The sequence below is a fragment of the Brachyistius frenatus genome, unplaced genomic scaffold, assembly GCF_029030835.1.
Source record: "Brachyistius frenatus isolate BFR_SWC_R1_liver_20210118 unplaced genomic scaffold, ASM2903083v1 Contig_442, whole genome shotgun sequence".
Classification (NCBI taxonomy): domain Eukaryota; kingdom Metazoa; phylum Chordata; class Actinopteri; family Embiotocidae; genus Brachyistius; species Brachyistius frenatus.
The window spans coordinates 1-21,255 of record NW_027211041.1 but is presented as its reverse complement, the minus strand read 5'-3'; the positions used below and the strand labels follow the sequence as shown (position 1 = coordinate 21,255).

The window sequence follows — 21,255 nt, the reverse complement described above, 5'->3', positions numbered from 1 at the left end:
TTTAAACCTCTGACATCTCGCTGCCATTTGGGGTTTATTTAAAACTATCTAAGAGTGTGGTGTCATCATGCCAAGATCTAAAGGGCTCTCAAAAAGCATTCAGAAAAAGTGTAGTGGATGCTTATGAGTGTGGCAAGAGATCTAAAAAGCGGCAGCAAATTTAGCCCAAGAGCAGACTGCTTGATTGAAAAAGAAGTGTTTAGAACCCCAACAATTCATCACAGGAATCTTGGAACTGTCAGTTTCAAAATCCATGCATCTACAGAAAGAAAGGGAATGCATTTTCTTTTTTTGTAATAATGTTCTCTGGGTGAATCGCAATTAAAAAAAATTTGCCACAGTAACTGTACATATTTGGTGAAGACCAGAGACAGCTTTTTACGAGAAAAACCTCATACTAACTGTAAAGAACAGTGACAGAAATGTTAAGCTTGATTCATGGTTTCCGTGTCTTGTAGAAGGAATGGAACTATATGCTTAAAGTCAACATTGGTCCACGCACATGACTCCATTAATACTGCATTTTTAGGGTATGCATTCATGAGCTACGTAGATGAGTTCCATGCATGTGCAATTTAGTATATTGGTGCTCCCAAAGAATCTGTCCAAAAATGGAACCGTAAGAGTTCCTTTCAACAGAATAAGTATCCTAAGCACACGAGCAAATCCACTAGGAATGGAAAACAAAAAAATGGAGGGTTATGGAATGGAAGAAATATTTAAATCCCATTAAGTACTGTATTAAAGAGAATCAAATGTTTGTCCACACATAGTAGAAAAGCCAACAATTTTCATGGGATGTACATATCCATCTCCCACAAGCAGTCAAAAGCTGTCTGTTAAGTCTACAATGCTAACTACATCTGTGAGTGAGACTGGGCTCACTGGCCTCCCCATGACCTTAAACACAATGTCGTGGGCCATAATAGCTTTCAGTTACTGGCTAGTAGTGATTTTTGAGGCAAACCCAATTTGTCTCAGGGAAATATCTCTTGTGCTTCAGTCCACCTTGAAATGTGATCTACCTGTATCATATGGTGGTTCTGAGTCTTTGGCTTTGTCACCGACTTTTCTCCTTGTACAAGCTTTACATTTAGAGGGTACTGCAGGTTTTTTATTGCAGCAATGACAGGCCTCAAGTTACAGGAAGCAGATGTACTCAATATTCAAAGATTTTACTTGTCCCAAACAACATGTTATCCTCGTGGAACGGCAGATTGCAGCTTATCACCCTCTCAGCAGAATGAATGATGTGTTGCAGTCTGACTTTGTCCTGCCCAGTGGCAGCAATGTTCAGTGATGGCTGTGTTGAAGTGCACCATCATTGCTTTAGGCAGCTGCTGTTGTACCTTCTTGGTGAGGGAGCTGATTTTCCCTCTTGAGGTCACGGGTAATGATGTTGCCCATAAAGCAGTAGGACACAGTGTCAACTGGGAAGTTACACAGGTTGATGGGGGTGGTATGGGTTCTTTCTGTCTTTGTAATGTAAAACTTCAAGTTTTTTTGAAAGTACCAGGGTACCAGATGGTCAATCTTCCAGCTGTAGGTACTTTCATCCCCAGCAGAGATTGTTACGCAAGATGAGTAGTTTGTCTGAGGAACTGGTGAGTCAACAACAGGAATGGGTGCCAGGGAATTAACGATGAAGCCGTGACAGGCTGGAAGTCGGCAGGAGTGGGCAGGTGAGTATGTGATGTCTGGCGGGCGGAGAGCTAATGGTGGTTAGATGAGTGAAGGTACAGATTGGTTGGATACTGGAGACAGGTAGGTGATGATGACAGCCGGCGGGTCCGGTGTTTCCGGTTGGCAGGTGAGTATTGAGAAGATTGGCTGTTGCTGGAGCGAAGATTGGCAGGTGAGCCATCAAGAACGCGGGCAGATGGAGGGGGTCTGGCAGGAGGGCAGTGAGCACTGGTGGTAACTGGTTTAAGTTGGGAGACATGGAAAGAGGGATGGATCCTAATGGAACTGCGGAGCTTAAGTAGAAATGTGGAAGGGTTGATGAGGCGCTTGTTCTGTTCTACCGTGCGAAGTACGACGGCCTTAGCATCCCTCCACACCTTTCAGCAGTGGAGTTGATCCTGCACAGAAGGCACAGCAACTTTTCCCTCCTCAGATGATTAAAAGGGGGGGCTGGTACCCCAGAGAGCTTTGAAAGGGAGCAGCAGAGGTGTGAGAGCTGTCAGCATACTTTTCTCCATATGAGCTCCAAGAAGTTGGGTTGGTAGCGATGACACAATGGATTGCAGTTCCTGGTGTGCTCTATCGTTTGACCTTTGGGTTGTGGGTAGAAACCAGAGAATAGACTGGGTGTGGCACCCAGGGCCTGGTAGGAAGCCCCCCACACCTGAGAGAGGAATTGGGGGCCACGGTCAGCTACTATGTCAAAGAGGATACCATGAGGCTGGAACACGTGTTGGGTTAGGTCTCTCAAGCAGAACGTAGCTTTGGTAAGTGATGACATGGACTGCCTTAGAGGACCGCTCTGTAACTGTGAGGACCACTATGTTACCCTGAGAAGGAGTTAATCGAGTGATGAAGTCCAAGGTGATGTTAGACCAAGGACAGTGAGGAACGGGTAGATGATGGGGACGACCAGCTGGGGGCCGATGAAGGATTGAACCTGACACAGACTAAACAAGCAAAAACAAAGGAGCAAGTGTCGGCTTCGATGGAAGGCCGCCAGAAGCAGGGAAATACCAGAGTGGCAAAATAAATGGGAGTTATGGCCCCACTGAAAGACTTGAGAACACAGGTGGGCAATATGGACCTAAAAAAAGATCCTGATAAATTTGTGTTTTTATGATTAATGATATTCTTGATGATATGTCAAAGTTCTTAAAAATATTTAATTGTTAACTTTATATGTCAGCATAAACATAACATTATGCCTTCAAATATTCAGCAAAAACTAAAAAAAGTATCTCTCAGTTTTTAAGTTTGTAAATAACCGTTAAACCGTTAAAGTCACACCACATACAACATCTTAAGAGTGGTCAGTCAAGGCGGTCAGATGCTGGCAATCAAAAATTACAGGACTCTGGAGAAGGAACCCTCTGGATTTTCCTCAGCTCGGCTGACAGGAGAAGGAGCTGAGGCAGGTCGGATCAGACTTGATTTCAGATAGGTGAGTGGCGTGCTAGCTGGCAGCTGATCGGTGCTGGTCAGAGCTGGGAGAAAGTTCACTGAACTTGCAGACAGAGTGATCGAGGTCTGAAGCTCTGACTGACAGGCGACTGATATGTTGACGGGCTCTGGATTTGAAATACAGGAGTAAGGCAAAGCGAAAGCAAACAGGTCTTGTGTCTAAGTCATACTACCACTGTGATAGCATAACAAACTGATGCAGGTGGAGCGGTTGACCAGAGGTAGATATACTGCCAGGGAGGGATCAGGTGTGCCAGTCGCCCGAGGTGATCAGCCGCAGGTGGAACTAAATTGACTGCTGAGAGGCACATAGACACAGACATACACACACACACACACACACACACACACATATATATATATATATATATATATATATATATAGACTGGAACAGGGAAGGGGGAAAAAGACAAAAAGGGAAAAAATATTTGGAAAGCAGGGATACTGACAGAGATGAGCCCAAGGAAGGTGGTGTCATTTGCAAACTCCAGGAGCTTGACTGACTGAAAAGAGTTGTAGCTGTTTTATGTACAAGAAGAATGGTACAAGGCAATAAACACCACCGTGAGGGGAAAAAGATGTGTTTTACCCACTCCAGCTGCTGCTTCCTGTCAGACAGGATGTTGGTGAGCCACCTGGAGGTGAACTCAGCCATGTGCAGCTGTGACAAACCCTCACAGCTGCTTGCAGAGCTGAGATGATCATATTGAAGGTAGATCTGAAATCCCGTCAACAGCTTGTCAACGTTATTGTCATTGTAGTGAAGTGAGGAGCTTTTGGTTGGAAGCTGGTGATCTGTTTGAGACCCTTTCAGACAGAGGCTCATTTGATTTTGAGATCTGCTGTTGAAGTTCCTTAGAAAAACTCGCTTTTGAAAAACTGAATTGTAAAGATGGTCGGCTAATCCCTGTGTAATGTATAAAAAGTACTTTAGCTCTTTAGAGCCACAATGTAAATCTGTCAGTGTTTCATGGTGAACATGAGATTATAAAACTGCCCACACATTTGATAAGATGCAGGTGTAAGATGGTCCAACACAGCAGATGTCAGTCTACACAAAGGATTAAAGAACTATATATATATTTATATATATATATATATAAATATATATATAGTTCTTTAATCATATAGTACCTTCTCATATAGTGAGGACCCCTGCCTGGGGAGCACCTGGCCAGTCTCCCAGGAATACTCCTGGCCTGACTTGTCCTAGCTCACTCTCTCTCTCTCCATCCGATCCACCTCATCGCTCCACACAGCACCATTAGTATATTTTGGTTGTGTAGTGAGTGGAGTGTGTTTGTGTAGTGAGTGTCTACTCACTACACAAACACACTCCACTCACTGCAAAAACCTGCATCCAACAGCTGATCAGATTGACAAACATATCACACCTTTAAGAATGTTTTGTTGGTTTATTTTCTTATAATAAATGTTATTTCTTTTGTGTGTGTGCGTGTGTGTTTGTGAGGAGGGGGGGGGGTAAAAAAACCAACAGGTAATGGTAAAAATTAATGACTATGTGTTGTTTGTTTGCTTTACCTTGACCTTAACCTCCATCCTATGAAGCTCTGGGTATCCTCAAGGTCATTTCTCTGGGTTTACATTTAGGCTGTTATAGTGGTCATTTCAAATGTATCTTGTTTTTTGTTTTTTTCAGAACACCTTTCCCTCCAGTCATCCATCTATCGTTCATCATTTGATATGATAATACATTCAGATTTCATAATATGATTATGTGAATATCAAAGAAAAAAATTGTGTCAGATGAAATTGTTATGTTTTTACATGTATCTCACCAGAAACATACTTTATTATTGGACCTATAATTATTATTATAATTGTGGCTGGGAGATTGTCTGGAATCTGACAATATTGAAACCATGATGATGACTTTGTGATATAATTTATAAAATTGTGCTAAGTACTTCATGGAAAATAAATTGTATACACTGAATTTTTGCATGCTTTTTTTCCCCACAGCTTTTGAGTCATTGCTATGAAAAGAAAATCTGACCCCCAAATACATTATTTTGTGTTAATTTTTCATTCAAAATGTTTTGTAATGTCAGTCCTATGTTGTAGATAATTTGCAGTGATTTCAAAACAGAATAGTACATTCATCATTAATAGAGGACAACAAGAACAACCCCAGGTTTCTTTTCAGCACTGTAGCAGGCTGACAAAGAGTCCCAGTTCTGTTGAGCCCTCTATTCCTTCAGCTCTCAGCAGTAATGACTTCATTAACTTCTTTATTAATAAAATTCTTACTCGGGAGAGAATCGGGCCGACCCTTCCTGACACCATCACTGATGTGATGTTAAGCACAGCAGCCCTGGAAGCAACTGTAGGACCAGATGTATACTTGGAAAGTTTCTCTCCTGTTGAGCTCTCTGAGTTAACTAGAATTATTTCTTCATCTGGATCCTCTAGCTGTCTGTTAGATCTCATCCCAACTAAACTTTTTAAAGAAGTCTTCCCTTTAATTAATACTACCATATTAGATCAGATCAACCTATCTATTGTAACCGGCTATGTACCACAGGCTTTTAAAGTGTCTGTAATTAAACCTTTACTTAAAAAGCCGACTCTTGATCCAGCTGTTTTAGGAAACTACAGACCAATTTCCAACCTGACGTTTATTTCTAAAATCCTTTAAAAAGTTGTTGCAAATCAACTTTGTGATCATTTACAAAGGAATGATCTGTTTGAAGATTTTCAGTCAGGCTTTAGAGTTCATCATAGCACAGAAACAGCTCTGGTGAAAGTTACTAACGACCTTTTGTTAGCCTCAGATAATGGATTCGTCTCTGTACTTGTTCTTCTGGACCTCAGTGCTGCTTTTGATATGATTGATCATACGATCTTATTACAGAGATTAGAAGCTCTTACAAGGATTAAAGGAACTGCATTAGACTGGTTCAAATCCTACTTATCAGTTTGTCCATGTCAACAATGAGTCTTCCAGACAAACAAGAGTTAATTATGGAGTTCCACAAGGCTCAGTGTTAGGCCCAATACTTTTTACTTTGTACATGCTTCCATTAGATGTCATCAGGAAGCACTGCATCAACTTCCATTGTTATGCAGATGACACTCAGCTATATCTTTCTATAAAACCAGTTGAAACTAATCAGTTAGTAAAACTTGAAGCCTGTCTAAAAGACATAAAGGTCTGGATGACCAAAAATGTCCTGCTTCTAAATTCAGACAAAACAGAAGCTATTGTACTTGGTCCTAAACTCCTCAGAAACTCTTTCTATAATCACTTAGTTACTCTAGATGATGTTGTCTTGGCCTCCAGCAAAACTGTGAGGAACCTTGGAGTCATATTTGATGAGGATTTGTCCTTTATTCACCATATAAAGCAAATATCCAGAATTGCCTTCTTTCATCTACGTAATATTAATAAAATCAGGAAAATCCTTCCTCAGCGTGACGCAGAAAAACTCATTCATGCGTTTGTTACTTCTAGGCTAGATTATAGAACCATATAATCCTAGCAGAGCACTTCTCTCTCAGTACGCTGGTCTACTTGTGGTTCCTAGAGTTTCCAGAAGTAGAATGGGAGGCGGAGCTTCAGTTTTCAGGCTCCTCCCCTGTGGAACCAACCAGCTCCCAGTTTGTGTTCGAGGGGCAGAAACCCTCTCTAGCTTTAAGATTAGACTCAAAACGTTCCTTTTTGATAAAGCCTACAGTTAGGGCTGGCTCAGGTAGACCTGAACCAACCCTTAGTTATGCTGTTATAGGCCGAGGCTGCTGGGGACCTTGTTACATGCTGAGCTTCTTTTCTTTCCTCCTACTCTTTAACTGACTCATACCTCACCATCCTTTTCTCTCCCATAGTTTCTTCTTATTGTCTGTTGTCTCCATTCAGTTCCTTCGCTCGCATAGTTTCTGTTCTTTCTTTTGCAGATGTCCCGTCATGGAGCTGCATGTCTCTGCCCTGCACTTGTCATCTTCACCAACAGTTCTTCTCTTCTATCTCTAGCTGTCCTTTTCTCTCCTCTCACCCCAACCGGTCGAGGCAGATGGCCGCCCGCCTCTGATCCTGGTTCTGTCGGAGGTTTCTTCCTGTTAAAGGGAGTTTTTTTTTCCTCTGTTGGAGGTTTTTCTCCCTTAAAGAGGAGGTTTTTTCCCTCCTAGCTTATGTGGGAATTGTTGAATTGTTGGGTTTCTCTGTATAATATTGTAACGTCTTGCTGTAAGGACGTTAATATGTTAAGTGCCATGAAATAACCTATGTTGTGACTTGGTGCTATATAAATAAAGTTGAATTGAATTGAATTACCACTCAGTTCATCATCAGTTCTGCTGTTTGTTTTGCAGTAGAGTGGAAAGCAAATTGGGCCTTCGTGACTAATGCAAGCAAGAAGCAGGAAATAAGTACAGATATTACTTTGTAAATGTTTTACCTGCCCTTACACTGTGATTACTTCAAAATGCAATATAATATTGCCCTGAACGCAGACTGTCAGGCACCAATGTTCTGTCCTCCTCCTTCTTTGGAACTAGCAGATGTGCGATTCTGTGCTAGGCTATGTTTACAATAATACTATATATATGTATGCCATATTATATTCCTTATCTACAATCTTGTATTAATCAACTATTAATCCTCAGGCTATGCAACAGGCTGTTTCTGTCGAGGTCAGCGATCCTGTTGGGGTCAGCGATCCTGTTGGGGTCAGCATGCTGCTGTGCATAATAACAAGGCCACAGGCTGGGCTGTAACGGTTGATGGCACGACCACGAGTTTCACCTCCTGTCTTTCTTATTTCTTCAGAGTCATAAAACAGGAATAAGTTACTGACCTGAGCAACACGTCACCACAAGGCAACACCCCCACCTCGACCAATCAACAAAGGACACATCACCATACATGACTTTTTGGTGTCTGTACTATAAGAAGACTGGGTCAGGGAGAGTCAGGAGTCAGACTTCGTGAACTGACACATACTCTGTTGTGGTCAGGGAAACATAGTCTGGACCCAGAGCTCTGTAAACTGATTATTCTGCGGCTGTTAAATAAATATTTTGAAGCCTGACATCTTCTCATGTTGCCTCATTAAAGAACACGCAGGACTGGGGGCTGACACATATTGGCTTTGTACTAGCAGGAGCCCGAGTCCAACACAGACCGCAACAATATCCGCCCTCCTGACCCGAATTCGGCTCTGCTGAGCCCGATAGATACTGCTCGGTGTTTCCACATATCCCGCTCCTGGCAGGCATTGCTCGGGGCACAAATTACAAACTTTTCCTTCCACCTTCAGTTGTAGTGGGCGGGCCTACTTTCGCGCATTATGTAACTGTGACCTGAAACTGTGTGCCGTTTTAAGTAGCAGTGACATTAAACTGTGCGCGGTGTCTGAGTGCTAAATAAAGCCGACATGTCGACGAACAGGGAGTTTGACTGCGTGGTGATAGGAGCCGGCATCCAGGGCTCCTTCACGGCCTATCAGCTGGCAAAGAAGAAGCAGAAGGTTCTGCTGCTGGAGCAGGTGAGTTACACACGAGAGAAGAGACGAGGATCAGAAATACTGCATTTGGGTGTAGACTTATTTTCAACTGCGGTCCAGTGAGCCGTCCCGTGGTAAAAAACATGATCCAACCATCCCCTGGGATTCCAGGTGCCCGGAGTGAAAAAAGAAACACCCGAGTTCTCCAAATGGGTGTCATGTAATTAACCTTTAACAAGTAAAAACAGCATTATACTGTATTAGGTTAGGTAGTTACTTTATTAATCCCCGAGGGGAAAATTTTTCGCTACAGCAGCATACAGAAGCAATAAGATAATAATAGAATAATAGAAAAGCAATAAAATAGCAGTACAAAATATTAAATATAAAATGCACAGTATATACAGTATATACAGTACAGTATATACCTATATATTATATACAAACAACCAAGAAACACAGTCAACAGTGTCATTGTTGTGTGATGGATTTTGCCAGAGGTGAGTTATTGTACAGTCTTATGGCAGTGGGCAGGAATGATCTCCTGTATCTGTCCTTGTGACAGTGGAGCTGGAGGAGTCTTTTGGAGAACGTCCTCCTCTGTCCCTGCAGCAGAGGGTGGTCAGGATTATCCAATATGGATAATAGTTTGTTCAGCGTCCTCCTCTCCACCACCTTTTCCAGGCTGTCCAGTTTGTAGCCGATGATATTGCACATTACATGACATTTTATGTTATTCTAATAAAACCACAACAATCTAAAATTGTCAAGTACTTTATGCTCTGATTTCACAACATAAGACATGTCCTTTGTTAAATATTACAGAAAATAATCCTTAATAGGTGACAAGACACTTTCAGTGGATTCCTGTTCCAGACAATCCATAACCCTGTTTAATATCAAGTGATCTTACTGTACGGTTCCCGAGAAATCAAAAGGAAAAGTTCACTCTTTTCACACTGTAACTGTCAGAATGTCCAAAATTAAATATTAATTTAAAACAATCCTTAAAAAGTGAAGAGAAATTCTGAGTGGATTCCTGTTCAGGATCAGACTATGACCCTAATTAATATCCAGAGATTATACTGTTGTCAGGAGTTCAGTTTTGTCCTCCATTTTGCCCCCGATCACCTCTCCTCCTGTGTCCCCTGTCTTTGCCTGTGGCCACGCCCCTCACCTCCCGTGGCCACGCCCCTCACCGGTCCCAGCAGATGCAGCCACTCACCCCTGATCACCACCTGCAGGTGTGCTGCATCTCCCTGATCACCTCCCCAGACTATATGTAACCTGCCCCTGCACAACTCTGGTTGTCGGTTCATTGTTTGTTAGCCACCCGTCCGTCTTCCGTCTGCTCCCCGTCTTCCGTCTGCTCCCCGTCAGCTCCCTGTCAGTCCTGTTCCTGTTCCCGTTCCTCCGGCCTCTGTGTCTCCTGCCGAAATCCCGGTCAAAATAACCAGTCGGTGGAGTTGCCCTCCCGGCTTGGAGGATTGTTGACGCCGTCCCTTCCGCTGGTCTGCCGGCTGTCCTGTTACCCGTGTCCCCCTGGAGCTGTCGGTTGAGTTGCCCTCCCGACTGGACGTAAAGTGGACACGCTCGGTGCCACCTTTTGGTTTGTAGTTTTTGTTTGTTTATTTTTTGGACAATAAAGACAGTATTTTTTGGAACTTATACCTCGAGTCTGTGTGCTTGCATTTGGGTCCTGGAAAAATACTCCACCACATAACAACTGTACAGTTACTGAGAAATGTAAAGGCAAAATTCACTCTTTTCACATTATAACACATTTTAATGTCTACATCTTAAATATTGATTTAATAAAATCCTTAAGAGGTGACGAGAAACTCCGAGTGGATTCCCATTCAGGATTCCCTAGACTATATAAGACCCTAATTACTTCTTTTTAGGTATGTTATTCCCTAGTCAAATGTCTTTTAATGTGAACCAAGTGGTTTCATCTTTTCCAGTTCATCCTGCCTCACACCCGAGGCAGCTCCCATGGCCAGACACGCATCATCCGCAAAGCCTATGAGCAGGACTACTACACGCACATGATGGAGGAGTGCTACGAGTTGTGGGCTCAGCTGGAGAGGGAGGCAGGTGTCAAACTGTACAGGTGAGCAGTCGGCAGAAACGCACGGAGAGAAAAGCCATTTAAATGGAACAAAACGAAAGCTTCGTCACAACAAGGACATGTGTCACATTCAAGATGCAGCAGCTCAATCTACGGGAGCTATAAATGCATGACTTTCTCATTACCTCCAGCATCACTGCATCAGCCCTCCACACCTTCTTTTACCTTTACTCTAAACCTTTGATTTTCATTTGCAGAGCAGAATTTGTGCATTTATAAATGTGACAGTGTGCTTCAAACTGCTTCACTTTCATGCTCATATTCCCTCTGAAGAGCTCCGTTTCCCTTCAGTGCCACTGAGCTGAATAACACATGTTCATTATTCATGTTTCAGTATAATAGTTCATGATACCAGGCCATGCCCACATTATGTCCCCGTTTATGTTGAAACGTTGTGACTGATTGTCTGCCTCTGAAGCCCACCTGTGCCCTTCGGCTGGCCAAACAAATAAAAAATGTCTGCATTACAGTGAGAAACGTTCAGGCAGGGCTGGTGTCCTGCTGCTGCTCTCTCTGGGAGCCATGGAGCCATGAAGGAAGAGGGAGGAGCTTCGCTTGCATTTACTCACAGACCTTCTTTTTTTACACACTCCACATAATAATAATGAATAATAATAACAACAATAAACTTTATTTGTATAGCACCTTTCATACAAGAAATGCAGCTCAAAGTGCTTCACAGCAAGATAATTGCATGCAGTGTTTCACATAAAAACAGATATAAAGGAACATTTAAAAATATAGAAAAGAAATGAGATAAAACATAAAATGCATAAAAATGAATACAAGTAGATTTGATTTGGGTCGTTCTCAATGATTGAATTTATGATATGAAGTAGCGGAAACAGCAGTTGGAGAAGTTGTACGTCTTGTGCACTTTTCTAGAACTTTACTTCACACAGTCTATAATATTACTCAGTTATACACTAGAGATTAAATTGTTTCTGCTGTGGTCTTCTATGACAGCGTGTGTGCACATCCACCTGCTCACCAGTCACCCGTTTACCCGTTTTGTCAGTTCAAACCAGATAATGTATCAAATTTTTGCCTCCATGCACTCGCCTGGCTTTTCTTTTTCTCTGTCACGCACTCGTAAACACGCCAGATCACAGGGAGACCAAGTCATAAAATTCTCTGATGAATGGATGAATCCTTTAGCTGGGGTTATCTCTGTTTGTGGTTTCTGACTGATCTCGAGCAGGCTTTACAAAACACCAGCAAAGGGTGAGTTAGTTATTTATCAGTTTCACAACCTCTTACTCTGGGAGCAGAGCTGCTGTGATCCACTGGTTATACAATATATGACATCCAGGAAAATGTCACCGCTTAGATATATCAGTGACATTTATTACAAACTGGAGTCTTGGTTTCATAGTTTAGACCATTTGCATCTGTACTCATCATTTTAATTACATAGATCACAGATACTTTTTTAATGAAACCCAACAACACAAAAGCACAGCAACTAAAAAAAATATTTTCCAGGGTCCTCCCGATCCTACACTGACAGTAAAAATGCATTCATTAGTAATTACTAATTATTTTTTCATATTTTTTTTTAACCACTATTTGCTCTTGTCACATGTACAGTCTGATCAGAATCTAACTAAAATAATAAAACTACATTTATTTAACTTTACACATTGACATTTTCTCCACAATAATGTCCCTGATATGAATATGAGGACAAAGCTTTAGTATTTTTAAGTGTCCTCTCCTGCTGTGAGGCTTAATGGTTTATGGTGATGTAATTAAAAACAGCTTTTTAGGTTTAAGTTTGTGTTGCTGTTTGGTGTTATTATTGTTGTTGTTAACTATTGGTTTCTCTTAAACAATGTAATAATACCTTCACTTCCATTCATATAGGACTTGTAGTGCAGAACGTACAGTGGGTACGGAAAGTATTCAGACCCCTTTAAATTTTTCACTCTTTGTTTCATTGCAGCCATTTGCTAAAATCAAAAAAGTTCATTTTATTTCTCATTAATGTACACTCAGCACCCCATCTTGACAGAAAAAAACAGAAATGTAGAAATTTGTGCAAATTTATTAAAAAAGAAAAACTGAAATATCACATGGTCATAAGTATTCAGACCCTTTGCTCAGTATTGAGCAGAAGCACCCTTTTGAGCTCGTACAGCCATGAGTCTTCTTGGGAATGATGCAACAAGCTTTTCACACCTGGATTTGGGGATCCTCTGCCATTCTTCCTTGCAGATCCTCTCCAGTTCCGTCAGGTTGGATGGTGAACGTTGGTGGACAGCCATTTTCAGGTCTCTCCAGAGATGCTCAATTGGGTTTAGGTCAGGGCTCTGGCTGGGCCAGTCAAGAATGGTCACAGAGTTGTTCCGAAGCCACTCCTTTGTTATTTTAGCTGTGTGCTTCGGGTCATTGTCTTGTTGGAAGGTGAACCTTCAGCCCAGTCTGAGGTCCAGAGCACTCTGGAAGAGGTTTTCTTCCAGGATATCTCTGTACTTGGCCGCATTCATCTTTCCTTCAATTGCAACCAGTCGTCCTGTCCTTGCAGCTGAAAAACACCCCCATAGCATGATGCTGCCACCACCATGTTTCACTGTTGGGATTGTATTGGGCAGGTGATGAGCAGTGCCTGGTTTTCTCCACACATACCGCTTAGAATTAACGCCAAAAAGTTCAATCTTGGTCTCATCAGACCAGAGAATCTTATTTCTCATAGTCTGGGAGTCCTTCATGTGTTTTTTGGCAAACTCTATGCGGGCTTTCATATGTCTTGCACTGAGGAGAGGCTTCCGTCGGGCCACTCTGCCATAAAGCCCCGACTGGTGGAGGGCTGCAGTGATAGTTGACTTTGTGGAACTTTCTCCCATCTCCCTACTGCATCTCTGGAGCTCAGCCACAGTGATCTTTGGGTTCTTCTTTACCTCTCTCACCAAGGCTCTTCTCCCACGATTGCTCAGTTTGGCTGGACGGCCAGGTCTAGGAAGAGTTCTGGTCGTCCCAAACTTCTTCCATTTAAGGATTATGGAGGCCACTGTGCTCTTAGGAACCTTGAGTGCTGCAGAAATTATTTTGTAACCTTGGCCAGATCTGTGCCTTGCCACAACTCTGTCTCTGAGCTCCTTGGACAGTTCCTTCGACCTCATGATTCTCATTTGCTCTGACATGCACTGTGAGCTGTAAGGTCTTATATAGACAGGTGTGTGCCTTTCCTAATCAAGTCCAATCAGTTTAATTAAACACAGCTGGACTCCAATGAAGGAGTAGAACCATCTCAAGGAGGATCAGAAGAAATGGACAGCATGTGAGTTAAATATGAGTGTCACAGCAAAGGGTCTGAATACTTATGACCATGTGATATTTCAGTTTTTCTTTTTTAATAAATTTGCACAAATGTCTACATTTCTGTTTTTTTCTGTCAAGATGGGGTGCTGAGTGTACATTAATGAGAAATAAAATGAACTTTTTTGATTTTAGCAAATGGCTGCAATGAAACAAAGAGTGAAAAATGTAAAGGGGTCTGAATACTTTCCGTACCCACTGTAGATTTTGACACTATCGTTTCGACCGTCCTTCAGACCTGCTACATAACAAATATCCTAACATGCAGCCTTTTTGCGATTTGCTGATGGCATGGTTTCAATTCAAAATTTAAATTTGAAATCAATTTGCTATTCAGCCGTAATAGGTGCAGTGTATATTACTTTATATAGTGACATGACAACATGTGCAAGCTACATTCACTGATGACAGAGACATGGTTGATATATCTGTGAAAGCTAGAATCTATTTTACCTGCATACTGTGCCCAAGGTGCAGAATAAACTTTGTACTTTGATTATTTCAGCGAATTACCAAAATAACATGAGGGGCTAAATAGATTTATAGCAAGGATGAGTTGAAGTGAAAGCCAGAGTGTGAAGGTTGTATTTATGTAGCATCATATCCAGGTGGCCGGATACACGTTTTGCACGCACCAGTAAATACTGCTAAGTTTTTTTACAGACATTTGGCCGGTTTTCACAAAAAAATTACAATTAGAAAAGATGGCTAAACAGGAGGTTAGTACCCAACCTCTATGATGCTGACATGTATTTGTTGCCTAGTTTGAATGTTCCTTTAACATTAGTACAAACCTGTTTCCAAAAAAGCTGGGAAACTGTAAATGTAAATACAAAAAAACATACTATGATTTGCAAATGATGTAAACCTAAAAAAAAAAAAAAAAAAAAAAAAAAAAAAAGATTTAAATAGCATAGAACAAAGACAACATATCAAATGTTGAAATTGAGAAATTGTATTGTTTTATGAAAAATATATATCCATTTTCAAATTGATGGTCGCAACACTTTTCAAAAAAGTTGGTATAGCATCAACAAAAGACTGTAAAAGTTCTGTAACACTAAAAGGCACACATGGTGGAACATTTCACCACGAATTAGGTTAACTGGCAACAGATCAGTAATGTGATTGGGTGTAAAAAGAGCATCCCAGAGAGGCGGAGTCATTCATCACTGTAAAAGACTGCGTGAGCAAATAGTGCAACAATCTAATAATAATGTTCCTCATAAAACGTCAAATTGAAAAGAATTTGCGGATTTCATCATCAACAGTATATAATATCGTTAAAAGATTCAGGGCATCAAGAGAAATCTCTTAACCCAAGGGACAAGACCACAAACCAATACTGGGTGGCCGTGATAATAAGGCGCTCAGTACTGTACTAAAAACAGACACGAGCCTGTAGTGGCATTAGTAGTGGCATTAGTAGTGCACAGTTCATCGCTGCGTCCACAAATGCAGGTTAAAACTCAACAATACAAGAAAGAAACCAGATAGAAACATGATCCAGAAACACCGCCGCCTTCTCTGGACCCGAGATCATTGAAGATGGACTGAGGTGAAGTGGAAAACTGTCCTGAGGTCTGATGGATCACAATCTGAGATTCTGTTTGGAAATCATGGACGCTGCATCCTCCAGGTTAAAGAGGAGAGGGACCACCCAGCTTGTTATCAGTGCAAAGTTCAAAAGCCAGCATCCGTGATGATACAGGGTGCATTACTGCACACGGCATGGGTAGTTTGCACGTCAGAAGACACAAACATGTTGCGCATCATGCAATGAAAAATAGGACAAAGGAGACTTCAAACTGTTGAACAACTAAAATCCTATATCAGCCAAGCTTGAGACAACATTTCACTTACAAATTTTTGTTACTAAATAATAATATTAAGTATTGTTAAAAAAAAGTGATGCAACACAGTGGTAAACTTGCCCCATCCCAAATTTATTTTAAAATGTGTTGCTGCCATGCAATTCAAAATGAATTTTCCATAAAACAATACAATTTCTCAGTTTATACATTTGATGTGTTGTCTTTGGTCTATTTTGATTGACATGATTTGCAAATCTTTGCGTTCTGTGTTTATTTACAGTTTAAACGGCATATTTTTAGAAAAGGGGTTGTGCTAACGTTGCACTGCAGTGAAATGTTCTGACTTCAATGTGTCTTGACCATTTCTTTCCAAGGTGTCACCTTCATCTCCTCTGATCTCCCTTCTCAGACAAACAGGACTCCTGGTTATGGGACCAGAGAAAAGTCAGAGTTACCTGCTGTATAAGAACACCATGGAGAGGAACAAGGTTCCTACAGTGACCCTGACCCATGACAACTTTAGCCAGCACATTCCTCATGTCAACCTGGCTGACGGAGATGAAGCGGTGGTGGACATAGCTGCTGGAGTTCTGTATGCTGACCGGGCACTCAAGACTGTACAGGTACAGCTCTGATATTGTGGGTGGAGCATTGGCTTTGTTGGTTTTCGGAGCTGATGTCGTGGCTACTGTTAGTGTTCTTGGGTGGTAATAATAATGTTGCAGTGCACTGAAATCTGACGGAACCGATGGCCAGTTACACAAATTAAACTTATAATCAGTCGCTCTTTTATCGCTAGTTAAAAACTATAAAGTTGATTCTGTTAAAATTATTTATATCTTAAGTTTACAAAGTCAGTGTCCACACCATTCACAAGGCATGGCCTTTTTAGATGAATTATCGAGGGATTTGCAAACATTATTTCAACAAAAACCTGGAAAGTCTGTTCTAGGCAGAAAGCCATGTTTTGTATTTACTGTTGAACTGAACTGAAGGCAAGGGAAGTTTATTTGTAGAGTACATTTCAACAAGTCAATGCAAAGTGCTTCACATAAAACCATTAAAAGCATCAGAACATGCAGGGCCAGCTCTCTCAAACAGTGACTGTTTCCTGGAAGTAGCCATGTTTTGCTTTGATGACAGCTTTCTGTACTGTTGTCCAAATATGAACCAGCTTCCTGACGTTATTACCTGGGAGGACTTTCAGTTAACAAGGGGGCATGTAAAAAAATTACTGGTGGAATTAATTGCCCTCTTAATGTGTTTGCGACCAACAGTTGTGTGGTGCCAAAATTGTTTTGTTAAATAGCTCTATCATAAATATAAATTATTAAGGTCAATCAGTCTGAAAGATTTCAAGAACATTGAAATTTCTTCAAGTATAATTGCAAAAACCATCAAATTGCATAATGAAACTGGCTCTCGTGAGGACTTCCTGAGGAGAAACCAACAATTCCCTCTGCTGCAGAAAAGTTCATTAGTGTGAACAGCCACAGACATACTTAATTACCAACACCTCATAAAAGCCCACATCAGTGCTTCACTGGAGCTTGGACCAGTGGAACTCTGGACTTTGGTCTAATGATTTTGGATTCCAGCTACCTTGTCTTTGTGAGACAGAGAAAGTGAGCAGATGGGGCTGGAAAATGTGGTTACCAGTGTGATCTGAGGAGGAGTTGTGATGGTTTGTGGGGGCTTTGCAGGTGGGGCTGAATAAATTTATCAAACAGAGTTAAAGCACCACCTAACCAGCATGGCAACCGCAACATTCAGCAGCGACACACCACCTCGTCTGGTTTGAGCTTAGTGGGACCATCATTTTGTTTTCAACAGGAAAATGAGACCACACAACCTCTGAGCTCTGTAAGGACTATCTGACTATCAAACAGCGTGATGGAGTGTTGCATTAGGATATCCAGCCTCCACAATCACTGGAACTAAACCAAATTAAGAACATTTGGGATGAGCTTGACTGGAAAGTGAAGCAAAAGCAGAATAACTCCTTGAAGACTGTTAAAAACCTCATGAAGCTGCCGGAGTGTGCAAAACTCTTTTCAAAGCAAAAGCTAGTTGTTTTGAAGAAACTAAAGTTTAAAACGTATTTTTCTTGGTGTGCACTATTTTTGCTTCCCACATAATCCCTTATGTGTTATGGCTTAGGTTTGATGTCTTTACTATTGTTATACAATTTAGAAAATTTTAAAAAAAATCACACAAAAGAAAAAGTCTTGAATGATTAATTGTATCCAATCTTTTGAACTAGTAGAGAACAAGCTCCCTCAGTATCGTTGCATATAAACACCCACTGATCTATCCAAGACGAACAGCATGAACTTTTTTATTTGTAGCTGTTAACATGTAAAATGTCAACCATTGGTCTTAGTCGTTCTCTCTACAGCATATTGCATTATACTGATTGTATGGTACCAACAGAAAAAAATAGTGGACAAATAACTAATAGGTATGAAAATAAGGAAAAAGAACTCCAGGAACAGTTCTATGAGGATATAATGTAATGAACAAAATTAATTAATTTCTAGTCTATTTCCGGTGAAGCATTATGACCGCTACGCGTGTCTTCTTTTAACAGCCATTACTACTTCATCCATCTATAATATTATATTTCAAGCCCTTAACAACAATTTAACAACATTAGCAGGTTATACCATGAAGGGATTTTCATGGACAAATGTTCAATTGCTCTCTTTTCCCAGATGCAGTTTCAGAAGCTGGGTGGGGTCATAAGAGACACAGAGAAGGTGACAGACATCAAGCCTGGCCCTGTGGTCACAGTGTCAACCCCTGCTGGTGTCTATTCGGCCAAGAGTGTGGTGATCACTGCTGGACCATGGGCTAATAAACTGCTGGCCCATACTGGCATCCAGGTGCCACTAGAGGTATTCAACCGCTTTGTGTTCCATGCATAATAATATTTTTATAGCTACATATATACATTTTCTGGGTGAATTTAAGAGGTCTATTAGCATTAATGAAATTAACATGTATATTAAATGAAGCCGGAAGCTATTTTTTTATTGCTACCACCTGAGACTGTAGTATACAGAATTTGATCATATTTCTGCATATTGAAATGAAAGGATACAATGAAGATGAATGGATTTCCGCAGTTTAATCTGTGATTGTGTTTTTCCTCCATTATCCAATCTAAATAGTTATTAACAAAATGGTCCAGCTAAAAATATAAATCATCCCATTTGACAAATGTTCAGTCAGTTTTGTTTCCATGCACAAGTTTTTTGTTTTTGTGATTTTTGAATCATTGATTTCTGTTTTTCTTCACATTTGACAGCATCCTCACTTTTTGGGGAAACGGGGTTGTATTATCTTCATGTAGTAGTCACCCAGTGCTTACGTTGCATCTACACCTGACAGAGATCGGATCACATTGGGATAATGTTAATAGCAAGTCTGGGAGGCTGTGGCTCAGACGGTAGAGTGGGTTGCACACTAATCAGAAGGTTGGTGGTTCAATCCCCAGCTCCTCCTGTCCACATGCCTAAGTGTCCTTGAGCAAGACACTGAACCTTAAATTGCTCCTGATTGGTGTACCATCAGTGTGTGAATGTTCTCCTGATGGCAGCACCTTGCATGGTGATCTGTCTCATTAGTGTGTGAATGGGAAAACCATGTTAAAACGCTTTGAGACCAAAAGGTGATAAAGCGCTATACAAGTACAGACCATTTACCATTTAATAGGGTATCAATCACAAAACATTCCTTAGGTATTTAGAGTAAGTGAAAAGAATGTCAGAGAAGAGACAAAATTCTCCAATATTACACATGCAAGGATGTGTCTATTTATAGCACTCACTGCACAATTCATCACAACCTTTTAAATCATCACTGGCAGGAAGCTCTTTTTCATATTCTGTTGTTATTTGGGGTGCAGCACTCTTAGTGAAACAGACTTTACGAAATGTTCCACAATGAAGCATAATAGAATATCACAGGGAAATAAAATGATGACTTCAGTGAAGAGGCATCCAATTATAGATCCCTGTATATCTGCAAAAATGATGCACAATCAGCGAAAATGGCTAACAACCCTGGATGACCATTGTTTTCTAACTAGATTGCGTTACCCATATGAAGAGTCATGTATTTATGGTTTGAAGTTTATGTTTATGTTTGGGAAATGGACTATGCATGTTTTTGTGTGTGCATCATTTAAACATCCACCCCAAAACACACAGTAGAATCAAGCCACACAATTCAAATGATCCCCTGTGCTGTGTGTACCCAGATGCTGCCTTGCAGCTTCAGCTTTATCTCATATCCTCTTTCGCTCTCTTTTTACCACTGGGGTCTTGCCCTGCCTACACTTTAAATGCCCACCTGAAGATGCAACTGACAAAAGAGCATATCCCCTCCATATTAAAACATCTCAGAGACAGCAAGGAAGTATTTTCCATTTGTAATATGCCACACAGCTTGAAAAAAGAAGGCGATGGGAAAACAAGCAGACAGCTGTTAGAGTGGAGAATTGGAGTTGATATTGGAATTGGATAATTCAGGCAAGCAGCAGGCTGGGGGGGCCTAGGGAACGCCATGCCTGAGTGAACCATTGAAAAGCACAGACTCTGAGCTCATTGGCTTGCCGGAACACTTCTGTCTGCATTTTTATGGTCCATGGGAATGATTGGATGGCCTATTTATTCATTACACTGAAAGCTTCTGAACAATATGTCCTTGTTATCATCCTCAGATGGACATCATTTATACAAACTTGTGGACATTTTATGAAATACTAATGATCAGCTAACCATCACAGAGCTAAGTCTAAATGCACTTTAACTCGTTAAGAAAACTGATGATGAGGATGAGTATGTGGTGTTACTGTGTATTGTAAAGTGTAGCCAGTGTGGGGTTTTACAAAGCTGCTAATTTAATGTTAATGTCTCTGGCTTCTTGCAGAGCAAGTGTATTATTGATCAGCTGAACAACATACGTACACAATAATACATATAAATATATGTCGTATTTAAGGTACCCATCACTCAAAAACAATTGATAGAATTCCCCTCACATTTAAGGGTTATTTTTGGCAGGTGACAGTCTAGAGGAAGGAAATGTAGCTATTTCAGTCAAATTGTATGCATCAAATCATTGTTTACATATGGTCAGTAATTCGGTGATTGATGACAGCCAGGTCTCGGGGAACTTTGCTGGTACTAATGGTGGTGCTGGTTACACTTTTGCAGGTGGTGAAGCTCAACGTGTGTTACTGGAAGGAGAAGGTTCCTGGGACATACGGCGTGCAGCAGCGCTTTCCCTGCTTCTTACTGACTGAGGGGGAGGAGTCCAAATATCACATCTACGGCCTCCCGTCCAACGAGTACCCGGGGCTGGTGAAGGTTTGTG

At 41.1% G+C, this 21,255-nt stretch overlaps 1 protein-coding gene across 1 annotated transcript; it reads left to right on the top strand.

Annotated features, from left to right (window-relative positions):
- Positions 1-8,540: 8,540 nt before the first annotated feature.
- pipox (pipecolic acid oxidase) lies at positions 8,541-21,248 on the top strand (the record flags this gene model as incomplete). The annotated part of the gene is made up of 5 exons (XM_069725728.1): positions 8,541-8,652; positions 10,575-10,723; positions 16,283-16,496; positions 18,588-18,770; positions 21,096-21,248. Coding segments are annotated over exons 1-5 (810 nt in total), but the record flags the coding sequence as incomplete, so codon positions are not given.
- Positions 21,249-21,255: the final 7 nt, after the last annotated feature.